We start from the raw sequence: 20,291 nt of genomic DNA on the forward strand, positions 1-20,291 counted from the left end.
TACCAAAATCAAATTTAGAAAAACTGTCTGTACCTTCTTTTATTCATAACCTTGCTGCCTTCTTCTCTAACTTTTCTAAATCTCTGTCTCTTTCCTCATTTTTTTTCAGCATTATTTTTCCCTTTTTTTTTTTACACTTTCCTTCTTCAGTCTTATTTCCTTTGAATGCAAACACAGCTCTCCTGATAGCAAAAGCAGCACCATTATCAATTACTCCCCGTCTCCTGCAGCAAAAACCTCTCTGCAGACACAGCACATTTCCCTGGCCTAGAGAGAGAATGAAAGTGGGAAGAGGAGTTGAAAAAACAAGAGGGGGGAAGTTAAGAGAAAGAGAGACTGAGTAAAAAGAGAAGGAGCAGAGGGGAAAAGAGAAGGAGGTAGGTGGGCACATACAGTGAAGGGGTAAAAATGATCCGGACAGCACAAAACATTAGAAGATTATGGTAATCTGGGAGATGAAGGGAGCACTTGCACTTTATGGCATGACTTCCTGCTGTGTGCACGTGTGTGTGTTTTGGATGGCCTAATTTGACCTGTGTAGCTAGTACACTCAAAGATACACAGTATGAAATAAAATAGCAGCAGGATATCAGGATATGCAGGTTTCTAAGCAATGATATTGGCATAGAAATCAAAACACTGCAGAGTAAATTAAAAAATAATAAACGTAGACAGTAACATATACTGGAATTGTTTGCTTTGCAACAATCCCACTAACTGCATGACCTGACATACCCAAGTGCAAATTAAAAGAGTAATGTCCCATTCTTTTCTGATATAGGATTCTAGCTGCTCATCAGTCCAGGGTCTGCTTTCATCTTCAAATGTTTTTAATTAGTGAAAGTCTGGAAAGGCAGGCAGGGTCAGCACCCAGATTCTTCTACTATGAAGCCATGCTGTTGTAATAGATGCCGTATGTAGTTTAACATTGTCTTGCTGACAAATGCAAGGCTTTCCCTGAAAAAGACATCTGGATTGGAGCATATGTTGCTCTCAAACTTGTATATACCATCACTGATGGGGCCTTTCCAGATGTGCAAGCTACCAATGCACTCCCATATCAGATGCAGGCTTTTGAACTCAGAAATGATAACAGGCTGGATGGTTCCTCTACTCTTTAGACCAGAGGATATGGCCTCCATGCTTTCCAAAAAGAAATTTCAGATTTCGATTCACTGGGCCACAGAACAGTTTTCCACTTAGCTTAAGTCCATTTTAAATGAGCGTTGGCCCAAAGAAGACAACTGCATTTCTGGAGCCCATGCAGTGATTTCCATGATGAATCATTCCTGCTTTTAGTGCAGTTCTAGCTGATCACATACAAATTCCAAACAGCCAGTATTGATTTTTGGCTTTGTCCACTAAGCCAAAAGATTTCTCTAGATTATCTGAATCTTTAGATGATGAGATACTCAAAATCTTTGCAGTTTTATTTTGAGAAACACAATATGCAGATTGGAGAACATCTGCCCATATTTACTTCTGAGAAACTCTGCTTTTCTAAGAGCCTCTTTTCATACCCAGTCTTGTTACTGACTTGTTATTACCACTTACTTTCCCAGCCTTTTATTTCCCCTTATTTGCATTCTGTTTCACAGGATCCTAACTTTTTTAGAACTGGGCTTGTACATTTAGCCATTGTAGGAAAATAATTCAGGGTAGTCATGGGGAGAAAATAGTAATTGTTATATATTTTAGTAAAAGTATAAAATAGTTTAAAACTATTAAGAGTAGAAATGACACACTGAAAAAGGTACTAAAACAAAACATGTGCTTTGTACGTGCTGTATGCTTATTAGCCCATAGCTCTGACTCCATTAATATGTATTTATATTATTTGCATTATTTCCAAGTTTTATGTGATGATGGATCCTCGTTTATTAGCTTTTTTAATGTTTTGCATGAAAAATCTGAAACCAAAGAGTAGCCAGGAAGTTTAGCTGGCAAGTGGAGCTGGAGAGTTTAACAAAGTCATCCAAGAAAAACGGTCACACGTTGAAGGAAATTCTGTCTGGATAAAGACTACATCTTGCTGCTGCACATAGCAATGCAATACACCTCCAGACCTCACATCTCTCTTCTGCCTTTTTCTGTCTTCTCCCGTGGGCTGAGCCAACGCCCAGTTGCTGCAGTGCAGCTCACTTTCCCATTTCAAAAAACTCTCCCCCCTCCCTCTCCTGATCTCTCCCTCACTCTACATCTTTGCCTGTGTCTCTCTGCAGTGAGGCATGGAGCAACACAAAGGGACAGTACAAAAAAAAGTGTTTTTTGTACAACTAATCAGCTTAGAATTGCACTATCCTATGAGCAAAAATAAAAAATTAGTGCACATCTACATTTTGCATAAATGGTGACTCCATTTATTTTCAAGAAATTCTCAAGAAGTTTATTTGAAGGATGTTTGATTTCTCCTTGGATATTTTGTAATGTACATGAACTGTTGTATAGATTTTTTTCCCATTAATATCTAACACGAGATTTTTTTAAAAAGGGATGTGGAGTTTTATTTATCTCCAAACACTGCAGCAGACGCAAATTTCACTTACATTGATCCTTCCTCCCGGCCTTCATTTCCTCTACTCTTGGTAAACTTAATGACCCAAACAGACTCATCAGATCACCCGATGTCTACTTAATCTGTTAAAAGTTCAAAATGATTTGGGACTTAAATAACTTTAATGACTAACTTTAAACCACTTTGAATGTTGTTATCGCAGAAGCACTGCTGATAAAGTCATAAAGCTGTGTTATTGGAGTGCCACTGCTGAACCTTTGGGAGTAATTGAGAAACGTAAGACATATGGCTTAGATTGCATCCTCTACAATGAATGAGGCCATCGGAAAGACTGATTAAAAGTTCATGCAATTAATTCTGGAAAAGGAAAATATAGAAACATAACACAGAGGAACTCTTTCCCTTAGCTCTAACAATATTTTAAAGTATTGTATGCATTTATGAAGCCATGATAATTTCATATTTTCTAACTGGCACAACATATCCTACTTAGGAGCATGTATATTTTAAATGTCATATATATAGCTAAGCAGACTTAGTAAGGTCAGCTTAGGTTTATCGAAAAGAGATATACTGTGATAGAAGACTGTGATACATGCTTATATCAATTCTAGATTAGATTACTGCAGTTCATTACACATTTGCCTGAGCTAGCAAAGCTATAGCTGATCCACAATATAGAAACCATACTTCTTATTAAAACCTGAAAAATAGAGCACATCACTCCCGTTTGAGGTTTTCTTCATTGGCTATCTATTAATTTTGGAATTGATTTTAAGACCTTTTTTTTTTTAACTTTTAAGACCAAAGCATATTTCAGATCTCCTGACACCGTACACCCTTAATTGTGCCCTGAGGTCCTCAGCCAAGGCTCTGCTCGTACAATCCTGACTAAGAACTTGGGAGTGATCAAGCTTTTTCTGTCAGGGCACCTTCTTTGGAGTAATCTCCCTGAGGAGATCAGATAAGCAAACTCACTTTTATCTTTTAAATCCCTCTTAAAGACATATTTTCATAAGCAGGCTTTTTTCTGTTCATTTGTTTTAAGTTATTTCTATATTGCCCTTCCTGTCCTAATTGTTTTATCACCTTCTCCTAGTGATCATTTTATAGCTGCTTATATTTTGCTTTAAATTTTCTTAATTTACCTGTTTAACCTGTTTATTTTTATTATAATTTTCTTTATTTCTTGCTTTTAATCTCCTTGTGCTGACAGTATTTACCTCCTCTTAAATCTTTTATTTGCTGTTTATTTCCTATCTTATCTTGTGAAACACTTTGTAATTTTTTTAAAGGTGCTAAATGAATAAAGTTTACTATTATTATTATTATTATTATTATTATTATTATTATTATCACGTCTTTGTAATTTTAGTAACTTTGAAACAGACTGTATATGGATCTATTCATATGTGTATTCTTGTTATTGACTGTTTCGTTGCTTGGGTTTGGTTTAAGAAATGCATTCTTTTTCTAGCATATCCTATAAATCTCTTGTAGAGTTAACGGTCCCATTGTTTTTGTAGCTTGTGGACATTTTGTCATGTGGCTTTCAATTAAGTCACAACTTGCCCTGCCTTATCTTGTCATGTCCTATCATACCCCACTCCATCAAACCACATCCATTCCCATCACTTTGTGCCACGTCACATCATGCTGCAGCATGACATTATATGCAGCTTTTACAGCTGCAAGAAAGAGAAACCCACACTTTGCTGTACTTTGCCACTGGACAAGGATCAGACCTCTATATCTAGCTTGTACCTCCTAATCTATGGAACAAGCTATTTGCCATTGCAATTTGCAGAACCACTGCAAAGCAAACACATTTACTGTAATGTAACTCTTGTTAAAAAAAAGAAGCCAGGATCAATAAGCATTGATTGTGATCGTCCTCAGCTCAAGTGCTTGGACTGCTCTCTCAGGCACTGTAATCCAAGCCTCGGAGGTCAGCAAAATTCCCGGCAGGTTGAGGCTGCAGCTCTAGAGTAAACGAGAGACAACATAACCTGTCACTGATCTGTTCTTTCTTCTTTTTTTCAAAAAAGTAATATATACGTTTCAATGCATCTCATATTTTCTTTCCCAAAAACTAACAACAGAAACCTTTTGGGAAGGCATGGATATTTCATGGAAAATGTTGTAAATATGGAACCTGCACCATCATCAGTTGCTTGCTGAAAAGGCTTTGACAATGGAAAAAGGAGACATTATAACCAATGCAGATCAGCCATGTGTGCAAGTCTACTCATCAGCATTTCAAACGCAAAGACAGAAAGTCTGCATAATTCTTCTCCTGGACAGGAAGCTGGTCTGCAGTACTGTGGAATCTTGGCTTCAACAGGGGTGACTCTGAGATAATTTCTGGATGTCTGCCAAGTGCTTTTCACCCCCGACCACTTTGATTCTCAGAGTGTTTCCAGCATACCCAGCTCCAATGATCAATGGTTCCTAATGGAGGCACGGTCATGGACAGCATGAAATTTAAAAAGAACATTTAGCTCTTATACCTTTTTTTCCCCGAAGCCATTCTCTTTATGGCAGCATAAATGAACTGTACCAATCTAATTTTGATGATCCATCATCATCCCAAGAATATGTTGTTGAGCTTTTGAAACTGTGACTGTACTTTATTCTTCAAAGGAAAACTTTGACATTTTGTTGTCTGTCATTGTCATGGCTGAACGCTAATATAGAAATAAAGTGACATTTGTATAGCACTATTCTACTCTTACTGGCCTGATAAATCCCTTACTGTGAAGCCAAATGTAAGCTAAAGGCACCACTAAAGGCACCACTTAATTAACATGGCATATTTCTACTATTCTGTGTCCTAGCAGTAGCTTAATATCTAACAAATTATAAAGGCAGTACTGACCTTCCAATCTAACACTGTGCAAAAACAAAAACGTGCTCCCTAAAAAAGTTTATATATACCAACTTCAAAAGTACTTTTCGTGGCTTTAATTGTTCATATGTGTTGACATAAACCAGTTTACTGCAGCATAAGATGCTTCAAAGAGTGTCCTGAACTTGATGTATGTATGCAACAAAAAGGGTTCACATAAGCCTTATATTTGAATTCTGGTTAATTAAAAAAAATATCATTTGCAAAGTTTAGGATCTTTTGTTGCTATAGGATTCTTCCCTTCAAGTCGTGGTTAACACACCATCCCATTGTTCTCTGATGAAGTAACTGAACTGCTGAGCAAGCTATAATTCTGTGTTTTGTTGCACCATGTATCTGCATGCTGTTTCTACCCTGGTGAGCATTATTTATCAGAGCCAGCAGAGCAAAAAGCATTGATACTCTTTGCTCTATTGCAGAGATTACTTAATTAATTATTTTATGTATCTTAATATTTGGTCTTTTCTACGCTGCAGTTTCGATTAAGGAACACACCACAGTACAGAAAGTGAGGAAAGACAAGAACGAGATTAAGAAAAACTGAGATATTACACTTTGTACATATCATACAAATGACCATATCATATTTTGTGTGTGATGACAGCAGATTTGTATGTGGTCTTTTATAGTGTGTACCTCTTCAGCAATTAAATGGTTTCTTAATATCCTGTTTGGCTTTTTCTTGCTGAAATTTTGAAGTTTGCTGACATCTAGTGTTTCAAGTGTGAAAATATGTTATGTGCCATTTCTGGTATTACTGCAGTGGAAGATGGTAAAATCAGTAGTAGAGGTAACAGTAGCTTCATCAAAAAGGAGAGAAGATAAAAGTCTTCTTAATTGAAGACATGACACTTTTCTGTGAATCCCTTTATAAAGTAAATTGTCTTGTTAGTATGCTGTGTATGGTTTAAACTGTAATGCCATAACAGTAATAATACATATTAATAGTTATTGTGAAAGAGTTACTATTGATGTTAACAGGAACAGAAATACTTTAACATAAAGCAAAAGAGACTTGCACAAGATTTTTAAGTCAAGTGGTAATTGTTAAGCCCTTTAAGAAAGATCTATCTAATACATAAAATCATATGATGAAGCAGGATGAAGGTGTCCGTACTAAGAACAATATGGATTCATTACATCAAGGTGAAAACAAAGACATGTCCTTTGTTTCAGCGTTCCCTGCCTCTTCTTATTTCCGAGGTGGATGTAGTTTGTAATGGACACAGCAGCACTGGCTGAGTCCCAAAATGCTTTTTTTGCTGAGGGAAGGGCAAGTCATCGCCAAGGGCAAAGGACTGGTGGATGCACGTTCTACATTGGAATAAAGCCAGCTGGCATGTGACAGAGCTGGAAAGACAGTGAAACATTAGGGCATTTCAGGGGCATTACCCAAAATACATGAGTCATATTTATTATTAGAAAAACAATTAGAAAAACTTCAAATACGGATTGAAAGAATACTTTTAAAGAGCAGAAACAGATGGAGATAAGGCATTTAGTAGCAATAACATCCACTTGCCACCTGATGGTGCAACAACACAGTGAAAGCCAGATGACCAAAGACGCTGCAGTGATGTGTGAGACTTTAAATAGTAGTGATGGAAATCTCTCAGCAATGTAGAATCATGAATCACCATTCACTGGAAACCATCCAATCTACTCAGGAATGTAGAGCGTGACATGCTGACATTAAATCACACTTTCTCGCTACACCATATGCTGACTGATGAACCAAGACTTCACTTTTGCAACTACAAATTACAACGATCCATAACTCATCCTCCTCGCCAGCGCTCCACTACTTAATTTACTGAAAAAGTGTTAAACTGTTTAATCATGCACTGACCTTGGGAATCTTATACTGCAGGCAAAATATTCCCCAAAGCACAGAGACCTATAGTCACATTGAGCTGATAGGAAGGCAACAGTAAGACAAATACCAACTTGTTACAACCAAGGTATGCAGAAGAGCATCTCATTGAAGTAAATGGCCTATGGGAGCAGAAGACCTCACCTGGCCTCTTTGGGATTCGGTGGAACAGAAGATTTACAACAATAAACATATCTGCATCAACTGTGTGATGCTATAATGTCAGTATGGACCAAAATCTCTGCAGAATGGTTCCAGCACCTTGTTGAATCTATGCCATGAGGGATAAAAACAGCTCTCAAGGCAAAAGGGGATCCAAGCTAATATGAGTAAGATGTAACTAATGAAGTGACCAGTGGCTACATGATGCATATCTTTTTTGATGTCTTAAAGAAAACAAAAAGTCAGTGATCTGTTATGTTCATGTTCAGGTATATGAAAAACTGTACCCCTGCTCGTCTTCATCAACTGCCCATACTCTTTATATGCCCAAATTAAAAGAGTAGATTTTATTAACAGCAGACATCCCTGTGTCTGCTTCATGTCTGAATTATGTGTGCAACTGTCACTGAAATAAGTTTAGAGCTGAATTTCCCCAAAATTGCATTAAACACTGGGAAAGACTAGTTTACCATGGCTTTGGCTTGTTTCTTTTCTCCACAGCTCTTACACTGATTAAATGACTGATCTCATTAAGCTAGAAAATTGCAGTGCCAGATCTTCAGGTAACAAAATATGCAGCTTCATCATTTTCTATATTTAGCACACACCATACTGGCTCAGGAGCTAATGGACCCAGCAAATGTATTTTTATTTTTTTCATCAGTGATGGATTCATGCACAATATGCTCTTTCTAACGCAAATACATCTCAGACCATGCAAGCAAATTAACACACACCATTTATTCATTTTATGGATCAATATATGTTTTTATATTAAATTCTAGTTGTATAGTATATAGGTGCAAGATCCAGCTAATGTGATACACACTTGTAGGTTAAGTAAGCTATCTTTCATGAGTGGCAGCTGGCAGTGGGCTTCATAGAACACAGCAGGAGAGCGCAACTTCGGCAGCAGTGAGTTTGTATTTAAGAACAGTACATTAAGTAGAAAAACAAACAAATAAAATACAATGCAATACATAACAACAACGTTTATGAGTTAATTCATGAAGTCTGTAATTTGGCGGGTGGCACAATAGCTAGCAGTATACCCTTTTCTGAAAAATGTCGACTTATAAAAATGTAATTATAGTTATGAAAAAAAAACAGCGACTGCATCGGCATTCTTTTTTTTTTTTTTTAAGAAATCAGTAGCAAATATTAGACTATGCTTGTAAATGTTAGCCCAACTTTAGCTTGTTTTTTCTTATAAGTATATTGCAACAGAAATGTTATGAGTAGGTATCACGGCCTATCATATATCATAGCCTCGTTTATCTTAGTTAATATAGTGGTTGTATTGCTAGCTGGCTAACTACCGGGATATCAACCTAGTTCTGCTGGCCAGTAGAAGCCCTGTAAACTAGCTACCCTGGGTTTTCAGCGCTGACTTAAGTTATCTGTAGCCAAAATATAAAATATCAGAAGCATACATTATGGGAGTAGTAATGGCTTTAACTTCAAATACACACTACCACAATATAATAGAGAGAAATCTGCAGGTTATGATCTATTTTTATCTTGTCATTTAAGTTATTATGTAATAGAATAAATTTCTAGCTGCTCCTGATTTCTTTAGAGATTCCTAGTAAATATTGGAAACAGGTGCAAACAAACATTATATATGGCAAAAACAACAGTTACAATGAGCTTGAAAGTCAGGATTTGGTACGACTATTTGACCTTTATTTTTCAACACAGTCTGAATTCTCTAAGGCAAGCTTTCTTATAAATTCTTTAAGCAGTCTTCAAGAATAGTTCTTCAGGCTTCTTGAAAGGCATTCAATGCTTTCTTTTGTTCTATTCTCTGTCACAAAGATACAATTTAAAATTGGTTCTGTGTTATTTGTGATGTGTAGTCAGTGTCCAGAGAAGAAAGAAAGACAGTAAGAACTAGTGATGTGTCAGTCGCAAACGAAATGGCTCTTAGAGCCGGATCTTTGACGTGAACGACGCGAGCCGGCTCCTTATCGCGAGTGGGGGTTTTTTTTTCTTTCTCTCACCCTCTCAATCGCACTTATTTTCCAATTCACTCAGCACGTGGGCCTTGCGCTGGGAAGAGGGGGGAGGGGCGGTAGTTACACTCGCAGTAGCACAGGAACAGAGCGGGAGGGAGAGACAGAGAGCCAGGGACAACAACGTCAAATTAGAAAGGTAGAGTAATCATCCACAACTATTTTCAGTTGCAGATGATAAAGGATTCAGAAAGTTTCTTCATGCAGGCCCATATGACAGAGAATATGCATGTTCTTTTTGTTTTCATATTTTAATTTATATTTAATTGTGTTGTGGTTTGCAGTGTTTTGTGTTGTTTCACTTTAAATTTGTTAAAGGAAAAAGCTGAAAATTTAAATAGTTAAAAGTTGAAATGTGAATAGTTGGTTTTTGTATTGTATGATTTATTTATTACATTATATGTGGAGTGAATAAACAAAAGTATATTTACGGTGGCCCCTGCAGACAAAGCACGTACAAACTCCAAAACACGTAAAAACTCAGAAGCACATAAAAACTCAAAACACGTACAAAAGACAACAGCAGTGCTCCAGGATGCTAGGCGCAGTGGTGAGCTTTTATTAGTGGCTACACAAGCCAGCAAGTACCAATGACCGGATTTGGTGTGTGGTAGTAACAGGTAAATGAACATTTTTTTAAAATTATTTGAATATATATTTTATTTATTTTTATTTAACCTTTATTTAACCAGGAATGTCCCATTGAGATTAAAAACCTCTTTTTCAAGGGAGTCCTGGCCAAGAGGCAGCACATTTCCAAACAAATACATACAAACAAACAAGATTAAAAATTACACAAAACAATTACACATTATTGAGGCAGTCTGTAGGCCTTTGAGTTTAGTTTTAAAAACATTTAAAGACAACAATTCAGTCAGTTTCCAGTCTTTCTGTAACAGGTTCCATGAAAAAGGCGCAGAGTGGACAAAGGCTTTCTTACCCAACTCTGTGCGGACAAGGGGAACAGACAGCAGCAGCTGATCATTTGAACGCAAGGAGTAAGAACCACTATTTGTCCTTGTGACCAAAGTACAAATATAAGGAGGCAACAATCCAAGAATAGCTTTGTAAATAAAAGTGTACCAATGCCCCTGTCTTCTAATGGCCAAAGAAGGCCAATTTACTCTATATGAGTGCTTGTGTATAAATACACAAACAATACACATATGCTTTCAATTGTGTAATTTAAGTGATGTAGGTAGCTCTGTTTTGGAAGTTCAGTTAACGCTAGAAATGTGTTTTGGAATTTGTACGTGCTTTTTGGAGTTTGTACGTGTTTTGTCTCTAGGGGCCACCGCATATATTTATATATAAACATATATAAATAAAACCACTTTTTTTTTACATTAGTAATTCCTTTTGTGCATAATTTTATATTATTGTTAATAATAAATTAATTAAAGCAACAAAACAACCTGAAGAGCCGGTTTGGAACCGAAAGAGCCGGCTCTTTTTAGTGAGCCGAGCCGAAAGAGCCGGTTCTCTAAAAAGAGCCGGAAATCCCATCACTAGTAAGAACAGGAATCACTTAAAAAAAAATTATGAGATAGACTGGCTCATTGGAATAAAAACATAAAGAAATTGGGGGTGGCATAGAACCTTTGTACAATACTGTATTCTGACCATCAAAATGTTCCTGCTGATGACAATCCTGTGTCTAAAGAAAAAAGGTCAATGGATATTTTTTACGTTGATCTTAAAGCTGTTTAGCCGAGTTCTGTTCATTACATATTGGTTTTGTGCACTGAAAGCTGTCAAAGACCGTTTTTGTAGTAAATTGCAAAAGTGTGAATACAACAGTAACCTAAAGTTGCCTAAAAGTCTTGTGAAATTGTGTTAGGATAGAACCATGAAAGGGCATGAAGGTGAAAGAAACTCTTAAAACTTTATTGGTTACAGATGGGAGTTATTACACTACAAAATCGTGACAAACTGTCTACGAAAGATCAGCGACGTCAATGGTTTGTGAAGTCACCCTGCTCAGGCTGAAGTACACTGTAAAATGTAATATTGTGTTTAATTAAAACTATTAAATAGGCTGAACTCAATTTTTATCAATTTGTTATTAGAACTCAATTTAAATAAGTTACCAGTACTTTTTATGCAAAAATGCTGATAAACTCGATTAATTTGAGTTGTCCTAACTTAGAAAAAATAAGTAAGCTGGAAGTTTTGCTTCTCAGGGCGGAAGGATGAAAGATGTGTTTTGAAAATGCCACGTGACTACCGTCCCCCTCCCTCCCGGATCAGTCCGCATGTTCATGGCGCCAGCATTTGTTATGGAATATATTGAGCAAACCTGGAGATATTATTGTTGTCATTGCTGTGGATCTTTACTGACTTGGTGAGTAAATGTTTACTCTTATTCAAACTGATTTTGTGGCTTCTCTTAGTTTAGCACCAGGTTTATAATCTTGCTAGCTAGTTAGTGTTAGCCTAGCGTTGCTGCTGCCGCTGTGCTCATGTTACTTAAAAATTAACACCACATTCTTAAAAACCTTACATAAAACTATGTCGGTGATTTTTTTTGTTGATTGTTTGAAATAAATAAGTGAGATAAGAGCCCAGACAAAATTCTTTGGGAGGTGCAGCCGTTAGGGGTAGGGTGGGGTGTGGGGGGTGGATAACGGAGCTCTCCGAAAACGTGGAAGCACTTTTGCAAATATGTGATATTTTGATAAATTAAGTAGATATTTGAGCATTACTCAGCTACATTCTCGCCTGAAAATATCTTAAAAGGTTATTTTGTGACCCAGAAAGGGTAGTCTGGTGAAAAAGAGGATCGCATTTGTCGGCTGCGGTTGTCGGAGCCTGTGCGTACTTGTAAGCGCGGCAATGGCGGAGGAGCACTGCTGAAAAACGTATTACTTTTTCTGGGTCACAAAATAAACTTTTAAGATATTTTCAGGCGAGAATGTAGCTGTGTGAATTTCAAATATCTGCTCGATTTATCAAGACATCACATATTTGCAAAAATGCTCCGACGTTTTCATGCTTTGTGGCAGCTTTAGAACATCTGTGGCATCTATTAATGTCAAATCTAGCCTTTATTTAACAACATAAGCAAACTCTATGTTACAATGATTGCACAGCCATTAAGGATCAAATCAGTTTCTGAAATATGTTCTGTTTTTTCTCCCTCTGCTTGCTTCTTACTGTCTTTGAGGCCCATCGGGACCAGCACTCCTGTTGTTGGACAGGAAGACATCAACTCAGTGGTAAGTGTTTTGTTTTTCCAATTTATTAGCAACTGTCAGTGACATTTATATTAATCAGGCTGAACTTTAATCATACTTTAGATCAGCCTGTTTTACTTATTGTTTTGTTTGTGCTTTGGTTTGGGGAAGTTGTTTCTTTACTGATCTTTTCCTGTCTTCTGTTATTAGACTTGAGATATGACCGCACTATGCTGTTGCTGTGACTCCAGTTAATTCTACAAGACATGCTGTGTAAGTAAACAAACAACAACAGTTTGGTCTGCATTTCTTGAAAGATCACATCCCCCAAACTTAGTTTAGAGGGTCTACACTGTATATAGTGAAGTCTGCAAGTTTTCTAACAGCAAAATTTGTTTTGTGCCCAAATCATTTTGCACATCATTAGAATGAAAGTTATTGCCCATGTTTGCATAGACCTTTTTAAAATGATGCTTTCATGACAATATTGTGTGTTGTGTGGGGGTCACGGCTATCCAGACTGACAATTTGGGACATTGAATGTCACCTCTCCGGCGGGGAGGGAGCCTGAGATTGTCTAAATTGGAGTCTGTTTTATACCAAATGCAGGAAAAAATGTTTAAGAAAGCAATTAAGTTCATGTTCCAAAAATATGATTGTTTGCTTGCAGGACACCAGGAGAGATGAGTCCTCCGTCACAGATGGTGTGGTCAGTGAAGGTGGTCACCTGCAGGATCAAGCTCATTGCATCTCCAACCCACATCCACTGCCACTGTACTTAAGGGAAGTTAAAGACTTTCTTCTGCACCTACATTTGAATCACCTCGATCCATGACAGTCATTCAGGCAGTAATGCCTGGACTGGAAACAAGCCATCCTTAAAATATTACAACATTCCAGCTCATGTGTTGGAATGAAAAACGAATGTGTTGTTTAAATTAGAGACTGCACTTGTGACAGAACAATAAATATTTTATGTTGATTATATAAATAATGTAAGTACAAAACAAACTTGTGGTAGGCCTAAACTTATTTTCAGAATAATTACATCTGAGACTTTGTTTCGTTGTAACAGTGATGGCAATATAATTTTTATTCAGCAGAACAGTGTCCAGTATGTTGGCTGTTGTACTTTGTTGTGTTTGAAAATAAAAGTTGTGCTCATTTTAACATCATTACAAAAATTGTTGTTAATTATTTTTAATCATATTCATGGTACCACAAATTGTTTTTTCATTTAGTTGAACTTGAAATGTTTGTCAGTAGGTAAACAATTAGTATTGTCAGAAAGTCAGAAATATCAAGTTATTCTTAATACTGCAGACTTGCAATGTATAAGTTGTCCTAACAGTCATCCTAAGTAAGCTTTACTTAGTTTTTTTGAGGCAACGAGTTTCCATAATTTTTTTGAGTTCTGGGAACTAACACGGCTGTGTACATTTTGAGTACAGTGTACTCAAAATGAGTAAGTTGCCCTAACTTGGTCATCTTACGTAAACTTGATCCAATTGTTTTGAGTTCTGGGAACAAATGAGCTTGTACAGAGTACTCAAAATAAATACGTTGTCCTAACTTAGTCATTTTTAGCTAAGCTTTACTCAATTTTTTTGAGGCAACGAGTTTCCATAATTTTTTTGAGTTCTGGGAACTAATTAGATTTTACAGTGTAGAGTGTTCTGGCTGTTGCTATCTAAGCCTTTGGAAAAGGTCCAGAGCACAGGTCAGCATTTTCAGAAATAACTATGCTTTTGTTCACGAACTTGAAACTAGAGATTGAGGCTATAAACCAATCAGAAAAGTGTTTACTGAGGTCATAGAGCAAGGAAGCTCACAGTCACTTACCTTTGTCCTTCAGTTCAACTAAGGACAAAGTATTCAACTAAGTCTTTTTGCAACAAGAGGAGTCGCCCCCTGCTGCCCTTTAGAAAGAATGCGGGTTTGAGGCGCTTCCACTTTGGCTTCAGTTTTCAGTAATGAAAGTTCTGTTAATTAAAAAAAAAATTACATAAAGTTAATGCATGAAAAGAGCAACAGCAACAACAATGCTTTCCTTCCCACAGGTGAATAAATGACGCCATAAAGAGGTAAAGACAGGCACACACTGGACTAATGCTCCCGTTGTGCTTTATTTACTAGAAAGTCTAAATAACTGCTCATCTGAGATATTTGCACTAGAGTCCTATAGCCACACTGTTGCATAAACTATTACCTATTTAGTCTGTATTTTATGCACATGGCTTTCAGTGGGCACATGCATCACTCTGAGGGGAGTTTTTATGCAGGATTTGCAACAATTAGTCTGGTTGCTTTGATGGTGAGTCCAAGGGAAGCTCTGGCATACATTTTGTTGCTAGATCTATTAAGCTAGATCGATTAGCCTAATACTAATGGATCGAGCTTAATAGATCCATTAGTATCAGTATAAAATGTCACTCAGATGTGATGCATACAAAGAAGCAAGAAGTTGCATAGAGTCACACAAACACTGAAGTCGATGATTTGGTTTTAATAAGCTGGCAGAAGGCATCTATGAATATAAAATGTATGCATTCCTAGTCTTGTCACATGGTGTCTTTGTTGAAAGCTATGCTGCACTTTACGTTGCTACATCATTCTGCAGAAAGATGATGTTGCAGGGGCGGATGGGGGAATAAATGAGAGGAAGAAAGAAAGAAAGAAAGAAAGAAAGAGAGGGGGGGGGTTGGTAGACCTACACTCTGGTGATGAACAGTGTGCACAGAAGGCTAATGTGTTATATTAATGAATTAATAATAGCTAAAGAAATAATACATGTTGGAAATAAGATGCAACTGTTAATAAGACAACAAACAGATAAACAAACAGATATTGTGATGTCTGTTGAATATAATGGATTTTATAGTTTGAAAATTGGTTTTCAGATTTGACTCACAGTAGGACAATAAGAAGGATTTTAAGTTAAATCTGAATGTTAGCTTATTAGAACCAAATAAAACAAATTTTATAATCATATGAAGGTACAGTAAGTCAATTTTCCATTAGATGGTGACACAGTCAAAATCAGTTGGAGATTACCCGCAAAAACTGTTAGTAGTTTTTCAAAAATGAATGGTAATGTTGTTGTTTGTTGCACCAAACATCTGTGCATACCCTCTTGATTTGATGGAAAAAGGAAAAGTGGTGGAATGAAGGGGAAGGGAGAGGAGCATGCAGTTTTTATGAGGCGTTCACATCGTTGATGCTTTTCTTCTGTTCTGCTTCTGACAAAACATGAGAGAAACAGGCAGGTGTAATACTTATCACACAGCATACTGTTTCCATGCCCCCTAAAAATCGACTTTTGGCCAAGCTGTGCAAAGACTCATCGTAAAAGCATTTAGATGCTGCATATTAGAAACCCGTTTCTGTTTCACAAGCTCCCATTTTTCTCACTTCTGTTCTTCTTCTCTGTCTGTTTCCAGGAGGGAGGTGCCATAGAAAAGCTATTGGCAGAGAGAAGGGAAGAAAGACGTGAGAAAAAAATAATTTGAAGGCATTCAGCAGCTTTAGCGCCCTCATCTTTTGTACCTCACTTATGCAAAAACAGCTATTCTGAAAAAGAAAAGCCTTTAACAGAGAAGAAAACTGGAGAAAGATGCAGAGCAGCAGGAAGAGGAGGGCATCTGACAGATAAAACGAGGGAGCTCTGCAGCAGGATCCCTACAGTGCTGTACACAGAACTGCGTGACTGGTCTCTGCAAGCAGAGGGAGGAGAGAGGAGAGAAGGGAGGAAGGTAGGAGAGAAAGAAAGGGGGAGGGGAGGCAATTCAGTGCAGTGCTAGCAGACTGGATGAGTAGCAGCCGCGGCATAAGAAGCAACATCAGCACCACTAGCTGTAGCATCTTTCTTTGTGGCTGCTGGAGGCTGTCTTGTGGCTGCTCTACCATCAACAGCCACAAGACATACACACACACACACACAAAAATATTTGGACACAGACGCTCCTCGTGCTTGCCTCATACACACACATGTCGTGGTGGCCACCAGAGAAGAGGTAGTAAGTGACGGGGCTCGGGGGACAGAGGGACACAGGAAGAGGAAACCGGGACGACTGGTGGTAGTGCAAACAGGAGGAGGGCTGGAGCGACCGTGACTGGAGCAGCAGCAACAGTAGCAGCGGCACCATGGCGCAAGCTGCCAAGCAGCTCCGCAAGACCAAGGACCTTGCGGAGGCCGCCGCCCAGGAGCAGAGGGAGAAGGAGGAGGAAAAGATAAAAAAGAGGAATCGATCCAGGGACCGCAGGCGCAAGGTATGGCTGATTATCTCAAGAGACAGGGGAAATGGCAGTTATTCTTACATCCATCTTTCCTCCTCCACCTGCCTTTCTCTATCTCCAGCAGTCTTTCTCTCTCACTGTGCTTGATTGGTTAGGGTGCAATTACACATGTATAATTACACAGTTGGTCTTATGGCCTCAGCTGGTACGTGTGCCTGTGTGTGTATATGTGTGTGTGTGTATGTGTTTGTGTGTGTGAGTGTAGGCTAGCCAGTCAAGCACATATGCTCTGGTACAGGTTGTGTCAGCTCTGTCAGATATTTAACCATGGGGAAAGAAAATTAGGCTTACGATGACTGTTATGCCACTAGAGGTGTGAATAATATGCGCTGCCGGTCAAATAACACGAGCTGTCTTTTTGTTTTTCTTTCACGACATGCATTTTAGGGGATTTCAACCTTACAGCGTGTGCACTATATGTATTTGAAGGAAATGCAAGTTAGAGGTACTGCCCAAGCTTATATTTTAATGCAGATTTTTGTCACCACTTACATGGTTTGCATGCTCTACTCTCTCCTTTAGATTTGGTGTCTTCCCCCATATTACAGTTTTTTTGTTGTTTTTTTTTCATTGGAGGAAATGTAAAATGGAGGGGGAAAATGGAGGTACACTCTATTAATAGATGCAATTTTAATGCATCTGTGTATCTTTTGGGGCATGTTTGTGCTCCGTGTAATGTTCAAAGGAGAGATTGATGGGGATGATTATTTGTAAAAATTTTCAGCAAGTAATATTTTTGGTTTAGAAAATGAATATTTTTGTGTGACAAAGTGTGCACACAGAATATCATCCTTTAGGCACGAGAGCACTCATTCACCCCCTTTCACTTCTCTCCTGGACTCTCCCGCTCTCGCTGTGCCACTGGGTGCAGATTTTATTGGGGTTGTGCCTCCTTGCACTCATGCTTGGCAGCAGTGAAATGATTTATGGAAACACATATTACATTTTAGAGGTGTTTATTGAATGATTAAAAAAATTTTTTTTATCCATTTCTACATCTGATAACATTATTCCATGATCATAGCCTTTGTATTTAATATTATGCAGTATGCAAGTTTTCTCTCCCTCTTTCAATATTTCTGTAATGTAAAGTTCCTGGAAAATGTACAGGCCTTTGCATATTCACTGCACAAGAGCTGTGTGTTGTGTGTGTGTATGTGAGAGACAGAGTGTGAAGCAGGGAAAATAGATTTGTCAGACAGACAGAAACACAATGTTAAATAATACAATTATTTAATATTATTTTAAGTATGAAACTGATTCTTCTGAATGGAAGTATGTGTAGTTTCTGAAGCTGTACAAAATATTTTAATTGTACGATCAGCTTATTTTGCTGGTTTAGTTTTTCTTAATGGTATTGGATAAAAATTGGAATGGGTAAATGGCATAAATATGGTGATGTGTTGAGGTGTCAATTTATGTGATATAGTGACAACCTATATAAATGTACTTACATAGGATAAACATATGAATTGTTCTGCAAAATGACACCCCAGCTTGGTGTTTTACCTCAGGCCTCTCCTTCAGGGAATACAAGTTAAAGTCATAATACTTTGTTTGGTTTCACACATTTCCCCTTGTGGGACAATTAAAGGATTATTCTATTCTACATATAGTAATACACATACAGTATAGGACATACATATACACACCCTACAGAACAGCCACCAAACTGGGGCTGGTCCACCGGCACCCTAGTCCATAGAAGACCCAGCAGGAAGGACATAATGAGCCACCAGAGTGTTTGGCGATGATCAGCTAGCCAAAGCATATATCATTTACAGACACCCCTTTAAATAGTACCCATGAGGTTCTCATTCCCCTGATGAAATGTGTTCTTACACTCTGAGGCAAAGAGAGAGCTTTGTTGCTGTAAGCAAGGAACATAGCCTTCACTAGCCTGTGGGAGACCCTCTGTTCAGACAGAGAGCTTTACCTTTGGTGGGATTAGCAAGGCACACAAACAACTGGTCACATAAACACACATTCTGAGTGCGGTGAATTTAGGTACATAGTACACGCTCCAGGCACAGGGAATGCAGCTCCTCAGATGCAAAAGGAGGGGGAAGCAAAAACTCAGAAGTAACTGTAACCATAAATTGTAGTAATAATCTGAAGGAATAAAAATTCCTCATTTGAGCATACTGACCATGAAGCCAACACAAGAGAACTGTCTGCAAAAGGATTCACAATGTATGAAGGTCACTCACTCATTTTGTAGAAACTAACCTGAGAAACAATAGTCTTATATGAAAGAAGCTTCATATCTATAATTTTTTTGGGGGCGGGGGGGGCACAAAGGGTCTGCAGCACCAAAGCCAAATCTCATGAGGTGATGCTGGTGATGCCTAACTACAGATCTCAGGTGGTGGACCCCTTTCAAAAGAATTCGTGGCCAGAGGATTTACACCTGGCATCAACCTGTCAAAGTCGATATGACTGACCAAATATACTTTAATTATTAAAGAAGAAAGAAGATATAACAGCTCCCAAGGAATGTCAAAAAGATCTGCAATAGAGGACTGGAATAGGAGAACATGTCGGTTCTGGTAACATTGCTAAAAGGTTTACTATTTATGACCATGCAGTTTTCTACTGCATGAAGCCCTAGGACTTTAGACAATCACACTGTGTTTGGACCAGACTGCCTTTGGAAAGTGCTGCACTTGCTAGGACTGACAACCTGAGCAGAACTTAGGTGGTGCGTCTTGGTTGGTAACAGATGAGAGATGTGTCCCAGCTCCACAGCTAGAAGGACTGAGGCTTCCTACTCCTAGGTATCTCATTTCTTTGCTCTTTGCTCCAGACCAGTTGGTGCGGAACTCAACTTTGAGACTGGGCTCTCACCTGCCATGCTCTCTTGGGGATAGATAATAGAATGGCAACAAGTGATGGCACACATAAACCCTCAGCAGACACCGATTGATCCAAGTGGATGGTCCTTTTTCTATCCAGGACATGAGAGAGGTTCAGCCAGATGCTGCTGTTGTCCTACTCTTAAGGCCCTCAAAGGGCACAGGGGTACTGCTGTAGCGCAGGGCCCACAGAGAATGCAATAGATGGTTCCTCTGATGTCATTAAGGAGAGGTGCCAGGGGGCTGTCAAAGTGAACCAGTGACTTGAACTCCAGCAGGTGCATTGCAAGGTGACAAAGTGCGAGCCTGATAAATCTGATATCCATAAAGCTGAGATACAGCGAATCTGCTGTGCTTAGAAGAATTAAGAGGCCTATTACACCATGGTTGTGAGATGGGGCCAGATGAGCAGCCAAGTGTGGTTCCCGGAAAGGTTTAGATAGTGGATTAACTAAGCCAGCTTTCTCTGCATTGCCCAGCTCCAGAAATGG

General features: G+C 38.3%; 1 protein-coding gene and 1 long non-coding RNA gene across 5 annotated transcripts in view; both read left to right on the forward strand.

Annotated features, from left to right (window-relative positions):
• The first annotated feature begins 12,200 nt into the window (after positions 1-12,200).
• Positions 12,201-13,901, forward strand: LOC134632164 (uncharacterized). Its single transcript, XR_010094473.1, has 3 exons — positions 12,201-12,691; positions 12,860-12,922; positions 13,320-13,901. It is a non-coding gene; the product is annotated as an uncharacterized LOC134632164 (long non-coding RNA).
• Positions 13,902-16,453: 2,552 nt separating this feature from the next.
• LOC134630947 (ankyrin-1-like) overlaps positions 16,454-20,291 on the forward strand; it is an 81,582-nt gene continuing 77,744 nt past the window's right edge. For all 4 annotated transcript variants that reach the window (XM_063478770.1, XM_063478771.1, XM_063478773.1 and 1 more), the window contains exon 1: positions 16,454-16,918. In XM_063478770.1, the coding sequence (XP_063334840.1) occupies positions 16,793-16,918 (126 nt within the window). In that variant the 5' untranslated portion in view covers positions 16,454-16,792. The remainder of the gene's footprint in view (positions 16,919-20,291) is intronic.

Source organism: Pelmatolapia mariae, linkage group LG7 (assembly GCF_036321145.2).
Source record: "Pelmatolapia mariae isolate MD_Pm_ZW linkage group LG7, Pm_UMD_F_2, whole genome shotgun sequence".
Lineage (NCBI taxonomy): Eukaryota > Metazoa > Chordata > Actinopteri > Cichliformes > Cichlidae > Pelmatolapia > Pelmatolapia mariae.